Below are 19,782 nucleotides of genomic sequence, written 5' to 3' on the forward strand. Positions count from 1 at the left end.
CTCTGTCCATGGGGTTCTCCAGGCAAAAATACTGGAGTGGGTTGCCATGCCCTCCTCCAGGAGATCTTCCCAACCCAGGGATTGAACCACGTCTCTTATGTCTTCTGCACTGGCAACTGGGTTCTTACCATAGGGCCACCTGGGAAGCCTGTTTCAATTAAGTTAATTGATTAAGTTTGCTTAAATCTTATACTTTTTTTTTTTTTGGTCTGATGTATTTGTTGCTGAAAGAAAGTATGTTAACACTTACAAGTAGATTTTGAATTTTTCTACTCCTTTTTTGTTCTGTTGGTGTTCGCTTTATATATTTCAAAGCTATTTGTTAAGTAGATACAAACTCCTGCTGAATTTTATCATATTAAATATATCTTTATCTCTGTAATGACTTCATCTTTTCTGCTATTAATATGGTTCATTTCATTTCTTTTGCCAGTATAAATTAGTAAACTTTTGTCATTAATTTAGAGTAGAGTAGAAGTTCTTTCCTCTCAATTCAGAGGAAATTTAGATTCTGATTTGCATTTAGAGCCAATAAAGGGCAGTAGGAGTATGTCTTGAGGATATTAGACATGCCCTCGCAGGATAATTTCCCCAGCTGAGATAATTACAGGGTCTCTAGCTAGAGGTGGCTAGGCTTCTCAGAGAAGAGGAGTCTAGGCACCTTCCCTGGTAAAGGAGCGTCAGGGGTACTTGGGAGGATCTAGATACTCAGAACCAATCCAGTCCACCTGGAACTCCCATTATCAAGGTCAAAGTTTGTTTGTTTGTTTGTTTTTTTGCCTCAATCAGATTTCCCACTACAGTCTTGGCAAATCTCGGTATTCAACTTATGCTGTGATTCTGAACCTCCACAGTTAAATTTTGGTTTTGTTTGAAGTTGGCTCTGTGGCTAAAGGAGAGTTTTTTTTGTTTTTTTTTTTTAAGTCTACTGTTATCAGCAATCTGAGCTGAAACCTTAGAGCCTTGAGCCTCATTGTGCAAAATCTCCATTAGAATTTAGTACACCCATTCCACCCCTCAGTCTTTGAGATACTTCTAGGCATCATCACAGCCCTCCCTTGGTCCCCCCCACACACTTGCTTCAATAGGGCACTTCATCACAATCAACACTGAGTAGAAATTTAACTAATTGTGATGTCATTATGAGCCCATCCCCCATTCAACAGGAGTTCAGCAGTGTGTTAAGGCCATGGACATACCTAAGCGAATCCCAGAGACCCATTTTATCTATCTCTCTTGGCAGCACTCTTGGTACCAAGTCCTGTATCTGTCAAGATCTAGTCCAGAAAAGAAAAATCCACCAAGAGTAATTATTATAAGGAATTCTTGAAAAGGTTTTAGAGGGCTGAAAAGGTAAAAAGGGAACACAGAGGTACACAGGAGTATGAATTACCAGAGAGAGTTGCACCCCTAAGATTGTGGGAACAAAGGGAAGAGATTGGGGTTTTCATAACCTAGAAGCTCTCACAGCGGCCTCATAGGTCTGAACCTGGACAATAGAAGATAGAGCATTACCAGCCCAGGTGATGCTGGTAATTTAGAAACTCAGAAAAGTTGTGTGGAGTTGATAGCTGTACTTCCTGTTAGGTAATATTGAGCTGGTACTGGTTCCTTAGGGACTTGGAAGAAGGTCCTCTAGAACTCTGACACAGATCTCAGAGACAGAGGGTTACTCCTCTCATGGAGCTATCAAGCCTGTATCAGGGACCTTTGTGGTATAGCCTGAAACATCTGAGAAAGAGATACTGGCTGGCTGGTATGGGTTGCCCACACTACTGGAAGATAGCTCTGTACATCTGGTTCTGAGCCCTCTGGGGAGGGGGCACTGTCCACTAGGTGCCTTTGGTAGGGATTGATGGAGCTGGTTCTGGGAATGTGGTAACTGACTCTCATCACCAGAGCAAGATACCATTCAGGGCGGAGGAGGAAAGTCACTGACAGTAACAGCAGGCAAACAGCAAGAGCCCCTTGTCCTTCCCTTTGGCTTTTTATTCTCCCTCTCAGGCTTTTCTTGACAGCACTTTTCAGGAATTCAGCTAGAAATGGGGAAATATAATGTGCAGATTCCCATCTCTAGCTCCACAGACAAAGTATAAACTTTAGCTTTAGGACTCAGAAAATAGTTGATAATCAGTAAAAGCTATGTCAGCAGAGTTCTGCTAATAGCATCTGTGGTGACAGGTAATATATAGGAGGTGATAAATGATTTGTGTGACGCTCTCTGATATTTTCTGTTGTTTTATTTAGTTGTGGCTCACTACATTCTTCTCATGACCCTGAATGGTTTGTGACCTAAGTGTAAGAAACCCTGAATTCGCTGTGACTAAGAGTAAGATTTACAATGGCTCTCTGCATCCCTGAAATGCCTTCCTTCAGTAAGCAGAATGCTTGAGTGCACCACCTTTGACCTGCTGATATGTAGATCACAACATCTGATGCTTCCTGGAATTGCCGATTACTGTAACTGCTGCCCATCTGTCAATGAAGGAGCAGTTTCAGAACTCAGACTTGGGGGAGGAAAAGTAACTAATGGTATGTACCTTTAAGAACTCCCTCATACATGAAGTCATACTTATAATACTTTGGTCCATATGCACATGTGAATAAAAAAAAGACATTTAGAAGGCTCTTCATAATTGTTGGGAGGGGTATGTACAACATGGCAAAGTGAAAAGACAGCTAGAAATAAATGCTCTGGATTTTTTAAAGTGTCTTTTCAGTGCAGCGCCCTGGAAATTATAACTGCACAGCTTTTCAGGACCCTTCTCTTTGGTGAAAATGTATTTTCTTTTGAAAACATAATGGAAAGATATTTTATTCTAAGAAAGTAGAGTTCTAAATCTTGAGATCTAAAAACACAGACTTCATGTTTGTGCATTAGTAGTCCAGTGATCCCTAGTTAAATGGAATTATTTAATAATAGGAATTGCATAGGCTTTTGAGTCAGACTTACTGGATTAAATTCCTAGTGCTAAAAGTGGTTAATTAAAAACAAGACTGGATAATTTACTTTCTTTCTTTATGTAGTACATCATCTATTTATTTGGATGTCCTTTGCTTATTTGCAAAGGATTGTCTATAATTAAAAGGTATTTGAATGGCTATTTGGCACCTAAAAAAACTTCATTAAAGATATTAATCTAATGAATTTTTAACTTAAATCTGAATCTTCTAGTATTTTCATTCATAAAATTTTTTTATTAATAAAACTGTTCTTTCTCCAAGGACTTTAATAATCCTTTTTTTTTTTCTTCCCTCAAGGCTCAAATATAAGTTTTTAAGAACTAGCTGGGAAGATTTAAAATCTTTAGGAGAGAAGTAATATTTCACTTGTTTGGCTATTAAACCTCATTGTGAGCAAGGAGAAACTGAATACAGAGTGTAACTTTGCTAATTTTTCTCCCAAAACATACAGTGTGATGTTTAAGGTATTTTATATGCAACAGCAAAGGATGAGTCTTCATCAGAGTAAAAATATAGCAGATTGGTAGCAGAATCTATCAATTTGTTTTTATTAAGTTTTTTTAACCAACTCTACCAAACACTTTTGAATGAAGTAAGTAAGTGTAAGTGGAGAAGGCAGTGGCACCCACTCCAGTGTTCTTGCCTGGAGAATCCCATGGATGAAGGAGCCTGGTAGGCTGCAGTCCATGGGTTCGCCTTGAGTCGGACACGACTGAGTGACTTCACTTTCTCTTTTCACTTTCATGCATTGGAGAAGGAAATGGCAACCCACTCCAGTGTTCTTGCCTGGAGAATCCCAGGGACGGCAGAGCCTGGTGGGCTGCCGTCTATGGGGTTGCACAGAGTCGGACACGACTGAAGTGACTTAGCAGCAAGAGTGAGTGGAGACGAGGCAAGATAGAGGTCTTGAGGAGTTTGAAGTAGCTGCTGGGAATAGAAGAAAGAGTTAATTACTGATGCTGAGGAAGATTCTGACACTACTTCAAGTGCAGGTAATGTTAGAGAGGAAGGGCTTTGGAGTGACACCAGTTCAATGTAATTAATGGTACAATAGTGACAAAGACTGGCATGACTTAAAGATCCTTGGCAATGAAGTTTTCTCTTGTTACCACATCCTATTTCTGATGAAATAACTTAATATAAGTTATTTTCCTCTTTATAATGCTTTGTTTTTAATAGTCCCCTTTTACCTCACACATTTCCATCTTAGTATCCCCAGATCTGTAGCAGATACCAAGGATATCATGAAGGGAGACATGGAAAGGAAATCTGGTCATTAGGATTTGACCTATATCAGAGATGCTATCCCCCTAGAAGTTTCATCTAGTATTCTTAGCTTCCAGTAGCTATCCATTAGTTCTGGTAAAGTATCTAGGAGTATCCAGGTGTTCTTGACATCGTAATGCCGAGAGTAGTCTTCTGCTCTCTACGATTGACCCCATTTGTGTCTGTGTTTAGAATATTCAGGCCACCAGTGTATGTTCTGACGTGTCTCCAATTTTTTTTAATCTTTTGCTTTCAAATGTTAAGCAAATTATTGATACATTTAACTGAATGTCAGAAAATGAACAAAATTAGCTTTTACTTGAGTTAAAATTTGTGTTTTCAACAGGTATGAAGTAAGTCCATTCAAATTGTGATCTCTGAATATTTTAGTCAACTGACTCTAGATTTAAATTCTTCAGTCTAACGTTCTCTAGAGAATTCAGCTAACTCGCCATTCATGTAAAATATAGAATGGAATATATCTATACACAGCCAAAGTGAGTCTCTTATGATTGAGAACATGATGCAACAGAGCTAGGTGCAGAGAAGGCTGCTGCTTCCATGCTGTGATTAGAGGCAACTGGGTTGTTGACTTGTCCCCAAATAACAGCCTCATTCCTATTACTCTGTCAATATAGCTGCCTTCCTTGGAATGTCCAGGGGTTTTCTGCAGACGAGCGTGTGTTATAAAATACATGTTTGTCTGGATTGAGGGGGGACTCCCAAAACTCATGAGTCCCTTAAGTGAGACTTACTTTGACTTCTAACCTCAAGCAGAATGGGAGCTAGATAAGATGTCTGTAGAAAAGAAGGGGGAGATGGAGCAAACTGTCTGAATAAAGAAACCAAAAAATGGTGACTTTTGGATGGGCTGTCCACATGCTTACTGAAGGTAGCAGAGTACTAGTAGACTTTTGGGTGGAGGAGTAATTGGGAGTCAGATGTCAATCTTTTTAACATGAAAAATGTCATGCCAGTGTACATGCTTAGAGAATAGTATATTAATGAGTCCTTATATTAAAACAGGATCCAACAATTATCCATCTATGATGAATTTCCTTCATTTCTTTCCTTGTAAACCTGCTCTTCCCTTATACCTTGCCTTTACATAGATATGAGACAATCTCTGGAATTTTATTGATTCAAGCCTTGTCCCAGTTGAAATCACTTTCTCTCCCTCTCTTTCCCTGTCTCCCCTACCCTCTCTGCCCCAACCACCCTATCCTAGATCTTCTTTCTATTTTCACTTCAGCGTTGCAGCTTTGATGGTCCAGTTCTTCCAGGACACAGATCCATAAAGGTCATCCCTGCACCCTCAACAGCTCAGAGGGAGGAGCCAGACCAGCAGTGCCTGATGCCCCGCCCTCTTCTGCCCTGAGCAGGTGGCTCCATAATGACAGTGGCTGAGGCCCTGGTACACTTCAGAGTCACTCCTCTGCTGCTCTGGTCTGGGGTGTGTCTGTTCATTTCTGGTCACTCTCAGGCCAGGCCCTCCCAGCACTTCTCTTCCCCAGAGTTGGTGATCCCCTTGAAGGTGACTGGCTGGGGCAGAAATGCAAAGGTTCCAGGCTGGCTGTCCTATAGCCTGCGATTTGGGGGCCAAAGACACATTGCCCACATGAAGGTCAAGAAGTTCTTAGTTTCCAGACCCCTCCCAGTGTTCACCTACACAGACCAGCGTTCCCTCCAGCAGGATCAGCCTTTTGTTCCTGATGACTGCTACTATCATGGCTATGTGGAGGGTGTTCCCAAGTCCCTGGTTGCCCTCAGTACCTGTTCTGGAGGTTTTCGAGGAATACTACAGATAAATGATCTTGCTTATGAAATTGAACCAGTTAGGTTTTCTGCCACATTTGAACACCGGGTGTATAGAATAGACATCGATGACACTCAGTTCCCACGGATGAGATGTGGGTTAACAGAAGAGGAAATAGCACGCCAGTTGGAGCTGCAGGAGTTGCGTAATTTCACTCTGATGCAAAGTTCTTACACAGGCTGGTGGACCCACTTGCGGTTTCTTGAGCTGGTAGTGGTTGTGGACAATCTTCGATTCGTTCACTCGGGAAGCAATGTGTCAGTAATACAAAATGAGATAGCTAATGTTGTCAACGTAATAAATAGCCTGTATCACCCTTTGGATGTTCATGTAATTTTAACTGGGCTTGAAATCTGGACTGAAGGAAACCTAATTGCCACTGATAATATGGATACAATGTTGGAGGATTTTGCTTTTTGGAAGTTTTTTAACCTTGATAACCGACTGCCACATGATGCAGCCCATCTTTTGGTAAAGAAATCATTTGGCAGGCAGCTTGGACTTGCCTATGTTGCTGGAGTATGCCAGTATCCTCTTAATTGTGGAGTTGCTGCTTTTGAAGATGATAGTCTGTATGATTTTGCAGTTATTGTTACCCATGAACTTGGTCATAATTTAGGTATGCTGCATGATAATCAATCTTGTGTGTGTGAACTTCAGTTTTGCATAATGTATCCTGCCAAAATGGTAACGAATAAATTCAGCAACTGTAGTTATGCCGAGTTTTGGAACAATGTGATGAGGAATGGGGTTTGTCTTTACTCTCCTCCAAATCCAGCAAATATTGTTAGGATAAAGTCTTGTGGGAACCTAGTGGTCGAAGAAGGAGAAGAGTGTGACTGTGGAACCATAGGCCAGTGTGCACGTGATCGCTGCTGTCTGCCAGATTGCACTCTGAAGCCTGGAGCGGCTTGTGCTTTTGGGTCTTGCTGCAAAAAATGCAAGGTCAGGTCAGCAGGGACTTTGTGCAGAAAACAGATCAATCAATGTGACCTTCCAGAGTGGTGCAATGGGACATCGCATCAGTGCCCAGAAGATGTATATGTGCAGGATGGGCTTCCCTGTAGTGACAGCGCCTACTGCTATAAAAAGAACTGTGTTAACCATGATGAACAGTGCAGGGAGATTTTTGGCAAAGATGCAAGGAGTGCATCTCCGAGTTGCTACGAAGAAATCAACACCCAAGGAAATCGATTTGGTCACTGTGGTATCAGCGACATAGAGTACATAAAATGTGCAGTCTCTGATATCCTGTGTGGGAGAGTTCAGTGTGAAAATGTGCGAGTAATTCCTAATCTGATTGAACATTCCACAGTGTATCAGTTTTATGTCAATGACACCACTTGCTGGGGCACCGATTATCACATAGGAATGTCCATACCTGATATCGGTCAGGTGAAAGATGGCACAATGTGTGGTCAAAAAAAGATATGTATTGATAGCAGGTGTGTCAATATGGTTCCTTTGTCACAAACCTGTCATCCTGAGACCTGCCACATGAAGGGGATCTGCAATAATAAGCAACAGTGCCACTGCAACCCTGGATGGGCACCTCCTTACTGCAAGGATGAAGGCAATGGAGGTAGTAATAGTAGTGGCCCACCTGGTAATTCCCAAGATGATGAGGAAGATGAGGCAGATGAGCCAGAACAGGCAGAAGGGGCAGAACAGACAAAAATAGAGAAAACTCAACTGTGGCTTATTCCTTTGATTTGTTTATTTGTATGTTTCTTCCTTGTGCTATGTAAGAAGGGTATAAGGAAAAAGGAGTCAGAAATGATGACAGAGGAAGAAATGGAAGAAGAGGAGGTGGAGGAAGAAAGTGACTAAGGCTCCTGCTTCATTCACAAAAAATAAAGAAATCCCTAGTTTTTCTTTCAAATAGTAGAGGAGCATTAGGCATGTCTGACTGCTTTAAGAAAAATTTAAGGATCTCTCATGGCAGGGTCACAGGCATTAATATTTCACTGAAGGATTCCTATCATATTCTTAACTTACTCTTCAGTGTGTTAATCAATATTAAAAGTTCATTTTTTCCCTCTGGAAGTCATCTCTTTATGTTTCCTGAGCAAAGGCACGGCAAAGTCGCATTTGTATGCTAATGTCTACCAGTTGTAAATATCCTCCCACCTTTGTACTCTTAATATGTCATGTCCAAGATGTGCCGCTATATACCCTATTCCGGTTTTTCCAGCTCTTTTCTGGGGAGCTGCGCCAAAGGGGGGCCAGTAAAAGTAGCCTGGAATGGTGGATGAAGAGAGAAGGGAGTTTACCTTCTAGTGTGCCAATAGTTAGTCTGTCATGTTGGTAGCCAAGCGTGGTTTTGGATTCCAGTTTCGTTGACTCTGTTAGAACCACCCTCATTCTTCATTAGAAGTACAAGCAGCAGCTGACCACTGACGCTTTGAGAGATCACAGTGGTAGCTCTGGGGTTAGCAGTGTGGTTCTCCTCTGCATTGCTGGAGCACCAGCAGTAGCTGGTCACTTGCCTTCCGTAGATGTCCTGGGCCCTGCTCTCAGAGGACCTCCTGAAACCACCAGCGCTCGAAGGAGCCAGCTTCTTTCTTTTGCTGCCTTGGCCCTGTGGCTGCAAGGTGCTTTCAGGAGCTACTTCATGGTGCAGTTTGAATTCTCCAGCAGCAGACATGGAATTAGAGTTTAGAGAGAAAGGGCGGAGGAAGTTAGCTGTACAGATGGAAATAATACTACCATTTTAGCCTTGGCCAACCTGGCAGCAAGCTCTGGAGTGAATATTACCTGACAGACTAGTCTTGAATTGGGCTAAAATGGCCTGGTCTTCATACTTTCCCCTTGCCCATTCTCTGGATGTGGGTGCCTCAAGAAGGGTAAGAGCTTGGCCATGCACCTCAGCAACTGAGGCTGACCCCAAAGAGTTAATATCTGGAGGCTCTATGCTGATAATTCCGGCAGCTGGTCAGCAAGACCTTCCTGGAAGGACGATGAAGGTGGCTGATTTGGAAATTCCACAGTCTGACCTTTACATTGCTCTGATCAGCTTTTCTTTCTATGTTTTAAAACAGCTTCTCTGGGCTTCTGGCAGGCACCTCTGCCTGTGGGGAACCACAGAAGAGGGAAGTTAATGGGATGAAACATGGACCCTACTACTGTGTTTGGTTTTGGAGCTGAGGTTGATTCTTACTGCTTCTCTCCACTATGCATTCTAGTTTCCCACATCTCTAGATAGCGTTCTGATGGTTTGGGTTGGATATTCACCCTCTGTCATTACCCAGGTCCTTATCTTTAAAGTCCCCAAATGTCTGATCACGTTGCCTTTCTCAGGCTGGGATTGCTGAATCTATCCAGTCACAGTCAGAATAGAGCTAGAGGATAAGAAGAGACACCTGAGACCACCTGGGTTCTACACCCCTGTCCTACCTCCTATGATTAGGCTCAGCTATGCCCATCAAGACTGACCTCTTCTTGCTATGACAGGGATGCAAGAATCCCCGAATGCCCAGGTGGCAGCTTTTATTTCCATTGGGACTTTAGCTTTGTCCCAAGGCAAAAATATGACCCATTTGGTGACTCTGCGGAGCGCAGGGTTGCAGGGGACAGGAAGTAGAAAACACCAGTGAGTCATAGGGAGTGATGGTAAGTGGTGCCGCTGCTACTTCCAGCCCCTGGTTCCCAGACCCTTGTAAAGGTTTTTGTGTACAGTCCATCCTGGGACGGTTCCTGTGTTAGAGTTCCCCAGGGAGACAGAACCAAGAGGCTATGGAGATTTCTATATTTACCCTTTCCTCAGAAGAGGAAGTAAAGTCCTTGGGTGGTATTTATTCTTCTCGAAATCTGGTAACTTGAACACTATAATGAGAAATTAATCATGAGATATTATGATATAAATTCAATATGCCTTATGCTACATGGTAGAATAAGAGGAAATAACAAGAAAAGACAAGAAATATGATTATAAAAATATACCAAGATAAGGATGACATACTCATGACATATTCCAATCCTTGTTTCTATAACTGCTCATATGGTTGTAGCTGGTATTTATGACCATCTTCTTTTACTACCCATTTTGTTCCTTTGTCTTCAGCAAGTACTTTATCTAATCATAGTTCTTTATCTGATGGGGGTGATCCAAACCTTTATTCCTGGAGGGTCTGGGCCAATCCAATCTGCCATTGACCTTAATCACAGGGCATAGTAATACTGAGAGATACCCTAAGATATTTCCTGTGTTCCAGACCTTCTCTTCTTTACCTTTTCTGTGGAATAGTAGTCCAATTTCCCCTCATCACCCCAGTCATCACCATAGTTCCACTCATTGATTCAGAGGCATGGGAAACCAAATTGTCTAGGTGGCAGTCTTAACTTTCTGTTAATAAAATCACTGTTGTGTCTCCTGGTGGAAGCATTTCCCCCTCTAGGACTAAGACTTCTAGGCTAGTAAAGTGTAAAATCATAATAGGAAGCAAAAATTTTGCTAGTAGGTCACTAAGGTTAATACTGAGTGTGGTCAATTCCATTCCCACATTGATTCCTGGACCCTTGAATCCTGGGTATGGAGAAATAGCACCATATATTCGACACTGATTCCGGGCATAAGCAGCCTTCTGAAGACCCTTGCTTCAATCCTGCAAGGTATGGCCACCTAGCTAGCACTATAACGGAGTCTTCAAATGGCTGTTCTGTCAAGACAGCTGCTTCAGGATGGTGGGGAACATGGTAAGACCAGTGAATTCTATAAGCATGGACCCACTGCCACATTTCTTTTTCTATGAAGTACATTTCTTGATCGGAAGTAATGCTGTGTGGAATACCATGCTGATGGATAAGGCATTCTTTAAGTCCATGGATAGTATCTTTCACAGAAGTACTGGGGGTGGGGTGGGGTGGGGTGTGGGGGGCAGATTACATCCAGGTGTCTACTCCTGTAGGAATAAAACGCTTCACCTTGTATATTGAAAGCAGTCCAGTATAATGAACCACCTTCTGATGCACACACTAGGAAGCTGTCTGATCACCCCAGGAAATACTGCCATATTGGAGGCTCAGTGTTGGTCTCTGCCACTGCAGACGGGGCAGTTAGTGGTGGCTATAGCCTGGTCATTCTTGGTGAGTGGTGGTCAATGTTGCTGAGCCCACATATAACTGTCAACTCTGCCCTGCCACCAGGGCTACTTTGTTAATGAGCCCATTGGGTGATGATAGGTAGCTAGGGAAACAGGCTGACTGGTATCCACAGAATGAGTCATCCTATCCACTTGGTTATTAGAATCCTCTGCTGAGGTAACCCTCTGGTGAGCATTCATGTGTGACACAAATACCTTCATGTTTTTTGACCAGAGAAGCCCGTCCACAATTCCTCTTTCCCATATTTCTTTGTCACCAATTTTCACATCATGTTCCTCACATGTCCCTAAACCATTGGCCACAGCCCATGAATTGGTATGTAATCACAGATCTGGCCATTTCTCCTTGCAAGCAATGTGCACAATGAAGTGCACTCCCCAAAGTTCTGTGCACTGGGAGAATTTTCCTTCTTCACTGTGCTTCAGGAATGTCCCAGCAAAGGGCCATAGTGTTGCAGCTCTTCACACACAGGTGGTCCATGCATAGCATGCAGAACCATCTGTAAACCAGGCCTGGATCTTCTATTCCCCTGTCATCTGATTACAGGGGACTCCCCATGAGGCTCCTCTGCTCAGGCCTGACTTGTATATATCACTTCTATTGGATGATGAAATTTTACTATGCAGGTCCACTTTATGGTGTGCTGGCTCAGATAATACCCAATTCGTGATGGGCAACTTAGTAAGCCCATCATCAAGCATTCATATCTACTATGGCCCTATAATATACCAAGAGCTGTTTCTCAAAAAGAGAGTAGTTCTCCAAAGGTGGTGGCATAGCCTTGCTCCAAAATCTTAAAGGACCACAGTGTGATTCACCTATAGGAGCCTGACAGCATCTCCAAATGGTGTCCCTATTTGCTGTAGAGACTTTGAAGCACCGCTCCACATGCTGGATCATATGACCCAAGTGGCCGAGCAGTTTGCACAGCAGGCTGGACCTGGGGAAGAACCTTTTCTTCTGAGCTTCCTCAAAAGTAGCACCTTTTCAGGTCACTTGGTAAATGGTTTGGAGTAGCACACCATATGAGGAATATGTTGCCTCCCAAATCCAAAGAGTCCCATTGAGGATTGAGCTTCTTTCTTGGTTGTACGAGAGCCAGATACCACTTACTTTTTATCTTAGAAGTGATATCTTGACATGATCCACACCACAGGTTCCCTAAAAACTTCACTGAGGTAGGAATGAATGTTGGTCAGATTTATTTCCCTCCCTCTGGTATACAAATGTCTTGCCAATGAGCCTAGGATAGTTACTATAACTAACTCACTAGATGTAATCAACATAGTATCATCAACATAATGGGCTGGTATGATATCTCGTGGAAGGGAAAGCTGATTAAGATCCCTGCAAACTAAAGTATGACATAGGGCTGGGTGGTTGATAGGTCTCTGAGGGAGAACAGTGTATGTGTATTGCTGGCCTAGCCAGTTGAAAGCAAACTGCTTCTGGTGGGCCTCATGGACATCAATGGAGAAAAAGGCATTGGCCACCTCAGTAGCTACATACCAGGTACCAGGGGACGTGTGAATTTGCTCAAGCAAAAAAATCCTATCTGGTACAGCAACTGCAATTGGAGTCACCACTTCTTTAAGCTTACAATGAAGTAATCCACTATCATTCTCCAAGATCCACCTGTCTTCTGCACAGGTCAGCTAGAGTTGAATGAGAATGTGGTGTGAAGGACTGTGTCCTTCAAGTCCTTGATGGTGGCAGCAGTATCTGCAGTTCTTCCAGGGATGTGGTGTTACTTTTGGTTTATTATTTTCCCAGGTAGAGACAGTACGAGTGGCTTCCCCTTGGGCTTTTCTCCCATAATAGCCCTCACTGCACAAGTGGGGAACCAGTGTGAGGATTCCAGCCGCTAAATATGTCTGTTCCAATTACACATTCTACAACTAGGGAAGTAAGCACAGGGTGGGTACAGAGAGGCCCTGGACCTACTGTGAGATGGGCCTGAGATAAAGCTCCCTTGACTACCTGACCTCTGTAAGCACCTGCTCTAACTGGAGGGCCACAGTGATGCTTTGAGTCTTCTGGAATCAGTATCAGTTCAGAGCCACTGTCTGGTAGTCTCCAGAAGTATGATTATTTGCTTCCCCTCAATGTCCAGTTACCCTTTGAAAAGGCCACAGGTCCCTCTGGGGAAGGCTGGGAGAAAAGTTTACTGTATACATTTTCATTAGTCTACCAGGGCCCTTCCTCAAGGGGACCTAACCTCCCATTCATTCAAGGGCTTTTGGGTCTATAAACTGGCTTAAGTCTGGGAATTGATTGAGTGGCTGTGACTCATTTCCTGATTTGAGTCAAGTGACTTTTGTTCACTTGACTTTGAACTTTTCTGCTTATTTAACTCAAGAGAGAATTCCTGTTTCACTTGTAGGAACATCATGATTAACTCACCAAGACCATAGGTTTGCATGAGCCTAACTATTCTGATTCTACTTTGGCTCTCCTGTTCATCATGGTAACCATGCCTCCCTTGGCTTTTGTGGTTGAGTGCCATCACTTGGCCCCTGTCACCCTAGGATCCACATATTCCTATTGCATTAAGTTTCCCAACTGAGTGGCTGTGGTTTCCACTCAAAGATCTGTCCTCCAGAGAAGGGCCATCATTGAGCCCTTCCATGATGTTGGGCTCCTCTCACAAATTTATTTCTGAAAATATTAAGTGAAAGGTATGTCCTCTGGACCCTCCCAGTGTGGGTGAGCAGGTCTTAAATGACTTCACTCTAACATTTCAGCCTCCCTAAGTCTCTGAATCCCTTCTATGTTAAACCAAAAGACGTTGGGCATTTCCAGTTGGCTCACAGTAGGCCTTCTTTTGGTCCATGTTTCAGAGAACCAACTAACAAATTGTTAGAGCCCTTTTTGACACCCCAACCTGCAACATTAAATGCAGAATCTCAGCTTAGTGAGCTCATATCAATAAATTCAGATCAGTCCAACTTTATGATCCCTCTACCGTTATCCTACGTACTCAGTGTTCATTCTCACACATGTTGGCTTGATGTCTGCTTCTATAAATTAGAAAACTCAAATAGTTCTTTTGGAGTGTAGTACACATCTTCATGGGTTACTCATTGTACTTCCCCTTTGTTGTTAAGTAACTATAGTTATGTCCAAGTCTTTGCGACCTGTTGCGGTCCTTTAATGGACCGGTACCTGGTGGTCCAGAGTCGACAATAAGAAAGTGAAAGAAAGAAGCTAATATTCTCTGGTTTACGCAGAGAACCAATAAAACCCTAGAACAGGGCTTGCACTGCTCACGAAGGCACAGGGCGCCCTCTCAAGGTGGGTCTTGAAAGCCGGGGCAGGAGAATGAGCTCGGCAGGTTTCTATGCTCCAGAGAATTAGCTGGAGGGTGAGAGAGAGAGAGAGAGAGAGAGAGAAAGACACGGGGACCCAAGCTCTGATGGAGCAAAGGTATCCTATTAGCAGAAATGCAGGCTTATATATCTTTAGTAAGATGATTATTCAGCTATTACACAGGATGAAATTTTATCAATAGTCACAATATGGATAGTCTAATACATACAAGGTCGCTGACAGAGAAAAGAGTCACTGAAGGGAGTTACTGAAAGGAATCCAAGCAGATACTGTTTCTCATGATCTCAGTTCTGAGAGCTGAGTGCAGCTTAACTCTTTCCTGGAATAGGAACTGATAATGTACAGAGAATCCTTGAGAAATGGCACACAAAGGAAGAAAAATGCAACATATTGGATTCCTTAAAGTTAAATGTCCCCTGACAGTGACCCAATGGACTGTAACCTGCCAGGCTCTTCTGTCTGTGGGATTTTCCAAGCAAGAATACTGGAGTGGGTTGCCATGCCCTTTTCCAGGGGATCTTCCCTGTGTGTGTATATGTGTGTGTGTGTGTGTATCCAAATCACTTTATAATACAAACTAATACAGCATTATAAATCAACTGTACTTCATTGGAAAAAAAAACCCCAAATCTATACACCATAGATACGTAAAACTAAAGAGAAAGAAACACAAGTTTATTACCAAAGAAAACCAAATGACAAGAAAAAAAGAACAAAGAAAAACTACAAAAACAACCATTAAGAACAAAATGGCATGTACATACCTATCAGTAATCACTTTAAATGTCAATGGATTAAATGCTTCAATCAAAAGACATAGGGTTGGGCTTCCCTGGTAGCCCAGTAGTTAAGAAGCTACCTGCCAATGCAGGGGACACAGGTTCAATCCCTGATTCAGGAAGATCCCACTTGCCATGGAACAACTAATCCTGTGCACCACAATTACAAAGCCAGTGTTCTAGAGCCCATGAGCTGAGTCCATACGCCAGAACTACTGAAGCCCACATGCCTAAAGCCCAAGCTCCACAACAAGAGAAGCCACCACAATGAGAAGTTCACACACCGCAACTCGAATGTAGCTCCTGCTCACTGAAACTAGAGGAATCCCATGCACAGCAGTGAAAACTCAGCACAGCTCCAAATAAGTAAATCTTTAAAAAAGGACATAGGTTGGCTACTTGGATTTAAAAAAAAAAGACCCATCTATATGCTGCCTACAAAAGAAACACTTCAGATCTAAAGACACAGACTAAATGTGAGGAGATGGAAAAAGATATTTCATGCAAATGGAGATGAAAAGAAACCTGGGGTAATAATATCCATATCAGACAAAGTTGGCTTTAAAACAAAGTCTATAATAAAAGACAAAGAATAGCATTATATAATGATAAATCAATACAAGAAGAGGATATAACATTCGTTAACATATGTGCAACTAAATGTGAGCACACAAATATATAAAGCAAACATTCAGAGACATAAATGGAGAAATTGACAATAGTACATTAATAGTAAGGGACTTTAACCGCCCCCTTTAAATCAAGGAACAGATCATCCATACAGAAAATTAATAAGGAAACAGTGGCCTTAAATGACACATTAGACCAGTTGCACTTAATATTTATATGTGTATGTGTGTGTATATATATATATATACACAGACACACACAGAGGAAATTCCATCCCAAATCAGCAGAATGTATTCTTTTCAAGTGCATATAGAAGATTCTTCAGGATAGATCACATACAAGACAACAAACCTCAACAAGTTTAAGAGGATAGAAATTATATCAGGCCTTTTCCCCAGCACAATGGTATGAAACTAGAAATTAATTACAGAAAGAAAAATGGGGAAAACACAAACACATCAGAACTAAATAAACACACTACTAAAAACACAATGCATCAATGAAGAAATTAAATAGAAACTCAGAAAATACCTCAAGAAAAATGAAAATAAAACTAGAACTTTCAACAGTCTATGGGATGCAGTGAAAGCCATTTGATCAGGGATGTTTGTAGTGATATAGGCCTACCACAACAAACAAGAAAAATCACAAATAACCATCCTAATTGACCATCTGAAGGAATTAGAAGAGAACAAACAAGGTCCAGTGTCAGCAAAAGGAAGGAAATAATAGAGATCAGAGAGGAAATAAAACAAAGACCAAAACAAACAAACCACTAATAGAAAAGAACAATGACTCAAAGAGCTAGATTTTTGAAAAGAAAAAGAAAATTGATAAGCCTTTAACAAAAAGAAAAAAAGATAAAGGACCCAAATAAGCAAAATTAAAAATGCAGGTTGATAAATTAAGACAGTATCACAGAAACTCAATCATAAGAGAATATTATGAACAGATATATGCCAACAAATCGACAACCTAAGAAGACATGGATAAATTTCTAGATATTAAATTTCTACACTATTCCAAGAAAGAATCAGAAAGAAAAAGATAATCTGAACAGACTGATCACTGGTAGTAACATTGAACTAGTAATCCAAAAACTCCCAGCAAACAAAAGTCCAACACTTGAAGCTTTCCCAGGGGAATTCTACCAAACAAAGAATTATCACTTATCTTTCTCAAACTATTCCAAAAAATTAAAGATTGAAGAGTTCCAGATTTATTATATGAGGCCACCATTACTGTGACACCAAAGGCACTACAGAAAAAGAATATTACAGACCAATATCTCTGGTGAATATAGATGCAAAAATCCTCAAGAAAATACTAGCAAACTGGGGGTCTCAGAAGTCTGAGCCAGTGGTTGGCAGCAGCGGTGGCAGCGGCAGTGAGCGGGTCTCAGCAGGCTCGCAGAATCCTGCACAAATGTCTCTGTACCCGTCTCCTGAAGACCTGAAGGTAGACAAGGTGATTCAGGCTCAGGCTGCCTTTTCTGCGAACCCTGCCAACCCAGCGATTTTATCCGAAGCCTTTGCTCCTGTCTCTCCAGATGGAAATCTCTGTCCTAAATTATATCCAGAGTTCTCTCAGTAATGGGCCTGAGTTTAAATGAAGAAGAAATACGTGCAAATAGGGCCATGGTTCCTGGAGCACCACGTGATGGGCAGTTGGTTGGCATGAACTTCCAGTCACTGGTGGTGACATGGGAATCTGCAGAGCAGAGATTAAGTAAGGAATCTGGGAAGTCATCTTGTGTAAGGATTAGGACAGAAAAAAAATCGGGCTCAGGCTGAAATCCATAGACAATGGTGCATTTGTTCAGCTCGTCCAGGCCTAGTCTTGGTCCTCCCTGTTGCTCTGTGGTTTGGGAACTAGGTGCTTCAGATCAAGGAGAACTGTGCAGGCCGGAGCTCAGATCAGGCACTCAGGGTGCTCAAACAGGCTTTTGGGGAGAAGATCATCATGACCATTCGTGACAGGCCCTTTCAACAGACAATTACCTTGAATAAGGATAGTACTCGTCGACTTTGTCTTTAAAAAATGGAAAAATCACATCCATTGTGAAAGATAGTTCTGCAGCTAGAAATGGTCTTCTCACAGAACACAACAATGGACAATGTTCTGTCAATGGACAGAACATCATTGGACTGAAGGACTCTCAAATCGCAGATGTGCTCTCCACAGCTGGAAATATAATTAAATATAGTTACTGTAATAATCATGTCTGCTTTTATCTTTGGACACATTATTAAACAGATGGTGCCAAGCATAGTGACAAACTTGATGGATCACACCATTCCTCCAAGCATAATGAAAAGCTTGATGGATCACACCATTCCTGAGGTTTAGAATTCAGGGCACAGTGGAAACTTCCCAGAAGTTCTGTAAGCCTTCGGCAACTCACCTTTATATTATGCACATGAAGCCTTCCAGGAGCCAGTGAGCATTTGGTGTGTGAGGACCTTCATGTCTTACAGTAGGGCTGGGAATCTTACTGTTCGATCAGGTATCTTGTTCAGACATCAAGATAGTTGTAATCTTATCCTGGTTTTACAGTTGAAAAGACTTTCACAGACCAGTTTCTTTCCTGGGAACCTGATGCTTTCCTGGGAACCTGATCGCAGGATCAAAATCACTAGGCTCCAAAATAACTGCAGATGGTGATTGCAGCCATGAAATTAAAAGATGCTTGCTCCTTGGAAGAAAACTATGACCAACCTAGACAGCATATTAAAAAGCAGAGACATTATTTTGCCGACAAAGGTCCATCTAGTCAAAGCTATGGTTTTTCCAGTGGTCATGTATGGATGTGAGAGTTGGACTATAAAGAAAGCTGAGTGCTGAAAAACTGATGCTTTTGAACTGTGGTATTGGAGAAGACTCTTGTGAGTTCCTTCGACTGCAAGGAGATCAAACCAGTCAACCCTAAAGGAATTCAGTCCTGAATATTAATTGGAAGGACTGATGCTGAAGCTCCAATACTTTGGCCACCTGATGTGAAGAACTGACTGACTGGAAAAGACCGTGATGCTGGGAAAGAATCAAGACATGAGGAGAAGGGGATTACAGAGGATGAGATGGGTGGATGGCATCACCAACTGGATGGACATGAGTTTGAGTGAGCTCCAGGAGTTGGTGATGGCCAAGGAAGCCTAGCATGGTGCAGTCCATGGGGTCGCAAAGAGTCGGACACGACTGAGCGATTGAACTGAACCAAACTGATTTTTTCACAAGCTTTGTGAGTGGGATGACTGATACAGGCTCAGCTCTGTGTTAGACCCATCACCTTCACCCTGGGTATCAAGCAGTGCTATCGGATCACTTTAGTTCTGCGGTGTATTTGCATTTTTACTGTGTCACTGTAGTACATTTAGAATTAGTTTTCTTCATTTCTGTGTGTGTCACGCACCAATTAAGTAATACTGGTTTCATTCCATGTAAGCATTAATAGACAATGTGTGTAGCTGTAAGAGATTGTATCGATTGTCATTACATTTTAACTACTTAATGCACTTGAACTGTCACCTTAACTAAGTTAAGCATCTAGAATAAAAGCCAAGATGTAGTGATTGCTGCCTTTCTAAAACCAGATGCAGTTCTGCATTCAAATGAGATGTACACAAGCTGCACAGTCTGGCGGTACATCCTGAGCTACCACAGCTATCTACTTGCATTTGAGGTTTTCTAGTCCTTGTGACGGAGAAGACGCTGGCGACCCACTCCAGTACTCTTGCCTGGAAAATCCCATGGACAGAGGAGACTGCTAGGCTGCAGTCTATGGGGTTGCTAAGAGTCGGACACAACTGAGCGATTTCACTTTCACTTTTCACTTTCACACATTGGAGAAGGAAATGGCAACCCACTCCAGTGTTCTTGCCTGGAGAATCCCAGGGA

General features: G+C 42.2%; 1 protein-coding gene and 1 pseudogene across 1 annotated transcript; both read left to right on the forward strand.

Annotated features, from left to right (window-relative positions):
* The first annotated feature begins 3,732 nt into the window (after nt 1–3,732).
* On the forward strand, nt 3,733–8,132 carry LOC122705185 (disintegrin and metalloproteinase domain-containing protein 20-like). The gene is made up of 2 exons (XM_043920415.1): nt 3,733–3,956; nt 5,459–8,132. Exon 2 carries the CDS (start codon nt 5,624–5,626, stop codon nt 7,874–7,876), a length of 2,253 nt encoding a protein of 750 aa, XP_043776350.1. The 5' UTR covers nt 3,733–3,956; nt 5,459–5,623; the 3' UTR covers nt 7,877–8,132.
* Nucleotides 8,133–17,276: 9,144 nt separating this feature from the next.
* On the forward strand, nt 17,277–18,237 carry LOC122705097 (annotated as a pseudogene).
* Nucleotides 18,238–19,782: the final 1,545 nt, after the last annotated feature.

The sequence above is a fragment of the Cervus elaphus genome, chromosome 12 (genome assembly GCF_910594005.1).
Source record: "Cervus elaphus chromosome 12, mCerEla1.1, whole genome shotgun sequence".
In the NCBI taxonomy this organism is placed as follows: domain Eukaryota; kingdom Metazoa; phylum Chordata; class Mammalia; order Artiodactyla; family Cervidae; genus Cervus; species Cervus elaphus.

Bases quoted from the DNA above. Each gene is read 5' to 3' on its own strand.
- LOC122705185 (XM_043920415.1), top strand. From the start codon at position 5,624: ATGACAGTGGCTGAGGCCCTGGTACACTTCAGAGTCACTCCTCTGCTG.